Below are 4,024 nucleotides of genomic sequence, written 5' to 3'. Positions count from 1 at the left end.
GCCCGGACACCACCACGCCGGTGCACCAGCCAGCCCGGCGCTCTCCCGTTGCTGCGACATTCCATGTGGGATCGCTGGCACCGCGTGCCCGGGAGCAGAGCCTGCAGCACAACCTGCATTTCCCACCGGAGGATCCAGCGGTGCAGGGCCAGGGCAGCCGGCCCCAAAACGCTGCTCCAGAACCTCCCCCCGCACCCAGTTCGTGGCAGCTCCGCGCCAATGGCACATCCTGCAGCCTGACCCCGGGGCAGTTCTACAGCTGGGGAACAGCTGGGATGAAGGCAATGGCAGCAAACGTTTCCTGACACGTTAGCGACGTGCCACGGATCAGAAAGAATCCCTAACGTTTGTAATGACACCCTGGAGGTACCAGTCACCCCGGGGCACACGCAGAGGGGAGCTGTCCTGGCTGCACGTCCCCAGCCCCTGCGTTCAGCACAGCGACATCCCAGCTGTGGAACACCCCTGTTACACGTGCAAATGAAGCCCTATAAAACAACACGGAGATGATAGAAATGGCGTTAGGGCCGAGCCCAGCTCTGCCGAGCTGCACACAATGCAAACAAATCCCGTTTTTTTCCTGCCGGGACATTTATCAACACGTGGCAACCCAGGACTAACCTGACACGTGGAATGATCAGTGTGGATTGTGACACCTCGTCTGTTTGTTTCTATTTACTTCAGTTAGGGTAACACTCGGCAGAGTGCAGAGGAGCCCTCGGGACTGGCACCTCCAGTGGCAGTGCTGGTACCTTCCCCTGCCTGCCACTGGGAATGCCAGCTGCTCTGCCAACTCCCAGTTTTCACTTGTTTCTCCACTATGAAGTGCCAAGTTCTGAGCTCAGATGGAAAAACGTGGACCAAAATTACGTGATGTTTACTGAGCAGCCTCTACCTGAACCTTAAAATAAACTTTTTGAAGGCAAATTGGAAGTTGTTCCTGAAGCTGCCGCAACAAACTGCCCGGGAAGGGACCGTGTTGGATCAGTTTTATTGATTCATGCTCCCAGTTCTTACTCAGTTAAAAACAAGGCACATTAAATACATCCTCTTATTGCTCTATAAATGCATGCGGCCCACCCTGCATATCAAAAGTAATAAATAATGGCAGTAAAACACCAAGACAGTTATAAAAATGACAACCCAGCCTGAAACACAGCACTTAACAGTTCAGCCCAGAACAGCGACTAAGGGAACACCCCAGTGTCCTAGGGGCAGGGGTACATGTGTGGGTACATCCATGCACAAAGATCCAACCCCCCCTCCCCTTCCCCAGGCGTGCAGTTTATTTCAAACACAAAATAAACCCCCCACCCAAGAAATCCAGCTCCTACCTTAGAAAATACAACAACAACAAAACAAGACAAAAAGAAGACAGGAATCACATGTTCTCCCCCCTCAGATCAGCACGGTGCAAGACACTGATGTTTGACAACTCTTTCTACATTCACAGGGGAAAAGAAAAATAAAAGGAACAACGAAAGCAACATTCCTGAAAAGAAGTGGTAGGTGATAAATAAATACTTGTAGGGTTTTTCCGTGGCTGGGCTCAGCTGCTGTCAGTAGAGCAACACATGCAGTGGGCTCCTGGCACACGGGCCAGGCTGTGCCACACAAAGGAGCAGGGAAGCATGGCAGGGAAGTGCCTGAGATGCCAAGCAAATTCCTATCGGGACACAAACACACACACACAGAGCCCAGAAAATCCCAGAGTCACATTCTGTATGCAGAATTACTGAAACAAGAGAACAAAGAGTAGACTTTGGGTACCAAGCAGAAAATCCTGCCTTTGCAGGTAAACTGGTATTATTAATTCTTAACAGTGCCATTTATAGAGGAACGGAGGAGTAATTTTCTTTAAACCATAGAAAAGATGTTAAATATTTACAATATTTATCCTTGTGTGGCCTGGAAAAGGTTTCATTACTTTTATTTTTTTCTATTATTGTTAATAGTAGAATCCTCAACCCCTTCTTGCTCACTGAGCCAAAATAACCTGGGTATTGTACATTAATTTCCCTCCAATTCTGAAGTAACTGTAAACTCTGTTACTATGTTCTGATTTGAAAAGGGTTTTGAAAATACAAAGCTGTGTCAAAGACCACGTATTTTACCTGAACATACTTCCAAAAAGAAAAGTTCACAGGACCACAGAAACAAACCCCTTTGTTCATTAAAAAAATTCTGACTTTGTCAAACAGGCTAACTCCTCCCCCACACAGACTGCCCCCCAGGAGGACAGGGCTGGAGACAAAGCAGCCACAACCCCTCAGCAGGGTCTGCACTCTGGTGCCAGGCTGTGCCAAACCCCACAATCCAACATGCAAAACCTGTCTGGAAGGCTTTTTACCCCAAGACCATCTCCTTCCCTCCTGATTTCACCAGCTGTTTGGACTGACAGGAACACAACCACTTACTGAGCCTTAAATGAGGCTTGTCCTTTTTTCATTTGTTGTCTCTACTATTCTGAAACACCCCATTCTTTTTTCTTTCCCCCGAGGACTCTGCCTCTCCAGCCAAACACATCACCTGCACCTGCTGCCCGAGGTGCCAGTGCTCCTCAGCAGCTCCAGTTTGTTGGTCTTCTCCTCCTGCCTCTTAAAATACCCCAGTACTCTTTTGCTGGTCATTCCTGCACTGGTACCTCCCAAAAATGCAAGGGGTGACACCCGTTAAAACCAACCACATTTTGCACAGGGCAAAATGCTGACACCTTGGAACTGATGCTTGTTTTGGGTTGTCACCTGGGATTTGTGAACTTGGAGAGCAGAAGGACAGATCCATCAACAAACCATTCTGGTGCTTTTCCCTTCCTTGCTCTCCACCAGGCAGAAATCTTGACCCCAGTCAATCCAACAGCAGAAAGGCAAAGAGCCAGGTACAACATTGTTGGAAACAGCTCAAGTGAGTGGTCCTGGTTTTATTCTTTTTTTTTTCAATTTATCTGCTGAACAGTAGCCCTTTCACAGAAAAGTCAGTGGCACCAAAACCAGGTCTCATTTTCTCACTCTGTGCCTGAGCATTTTAAATGAACAATTAAGACTGCTATGGTATCAAAACCTGCCATATTCTACAGTGCTTGTCCAAAGCTGGAAACAGTATGAAACACTCTGCAGCAGCAAACACCACCTGCTAGACACTGCTATTTATTAAAGGAGGCTTATTTTTATGAATACAGGGGAAAGGAAAGCTGTCTCCTAGCTTTTACCGACATTATTAGCTTGGGTGATTAATCAAGATGCCTCGTAGCTTTCCAGCTTCACACTACTCAGATTTTTGTCTGGCCAAGTACTGGTACCACTGCAAGAACAGCAGGTGAAAGAGGAAACCCAACCTCCTGCAGAAGGAAGGCTCAGGACAGCTCTGCTCCGTCACCACCACCTTGGGAAGTGTCAGTTTTGCTCCTCTTGTGATACCATCTCCAACCCAGCACATCAGCTTTCCCCCTCTTGCTCTTTGTGGAAGAGGACAGAGCAGCAGCTGTTGAGGCCTCAGTACATATTTGCAAGACTCAACGTGATGCACTGAAAGGCAGGATTCACTCTCTGAGCATCGCTCTCTTCCAAGGTGATATATAGAAGTTAGTGAACAAGGCAGTATGTGCATGTGTGCACCCACAACTTTCTGGAGTGTATTCCTGAACTCTTGTTAATAAGCTCCTATGTCTAAAGAACACCCAGTCCAAAGGCCACATATGGGAGTAGAAATCGTATGGAAAAAACATTCATAACGGGAACAAATGCACCAATGTATTATTTTTGAAGAGCTACATCGACAGACAAGATACCGGTCATGTTGAACAAGCCAGGACACTCAGGAGCACTGGAATGTCTTCAGCAGAGAGGCAGCCCCACCACGGGCCAGCTGTGGCTGTTGGGTTTGACCTCACACCCCACCACCGCTCCGGTCCACTGGGATCACCCCCCTCTGGCACAGGTTCTCCTCGGCAGTCTTCATGAGCACAGCCAGCCGGCTTTCCGAGATGTACCCCTTGTGGATGGCACTCATCAGCTGCAAGGGAAAG

The 4,024-nt window shown here is 48.3% G+C and overlaps 2 protein-coding genes across 2 annotated transcripts in view; both read right to left on the bottom strand.

Annotated features, from left to right (window-relative positions):
• The window catches only part of GALNT5 (polypeptide N-acetylgalactosaminyltransferase 5), a 124,362-nt gene extending 120,568 nt beyond the window's left edge, over nucleotides 1-3,794 (bottom strand). The window contains exon 1 of the mRNA XM_010001076.1: nucleotides 3,788-3,794. Within this exon, the coding sequence (XP_009999378.1) occupies nucleotides 3,788-3,794 (7 nt within the window). The remainder of the gene's footprint in view (nucleotides 1-3,787) is intronic.
• A 91-nt stretch (nucleotides 3,795-3,885) lies between these two features.
• Nucleotides 3,886-4,024, bottom strand: part of GPD2 (glycerol-3-phosphate dehydrogenase 2 (mitochondrial)) — a 40,702-nt gene continuing 40,563 nt past the window's right edge. The window contains exon 15 of the mRNA XM_010001074.1: nucleotides 3,886-4,011. Within this exon, the coding sequence (XP_009999376.1) occupies nucleotides 3,886-4,011 (126 nt within the window). The remainder of the gene's footprint in view (nucleotides 4,012-4,024) is intronic.

This window comes from Chaetura pelagica, unplaced genomic scaffold, assembly GCF_000747805.2.
Source record: "Chaetura pelagica isolate M959 unplaced genomic scaffold, ChaPel_1.0 scaffold26, whole genome shotgun sequence".
Classification (NCBI taxonomy): domain Eukaryota; kingdom Metazoa; phylum Chordata; class Aves; order Apodiformes; family Apodidae; genus Chaetura; species Chaetura pelagica.
The sequence above is the reverse complement of the archived record's forward strand: the minus strand, read 5'-3'. Positions and strand labels throughout refer to the sequence as shown.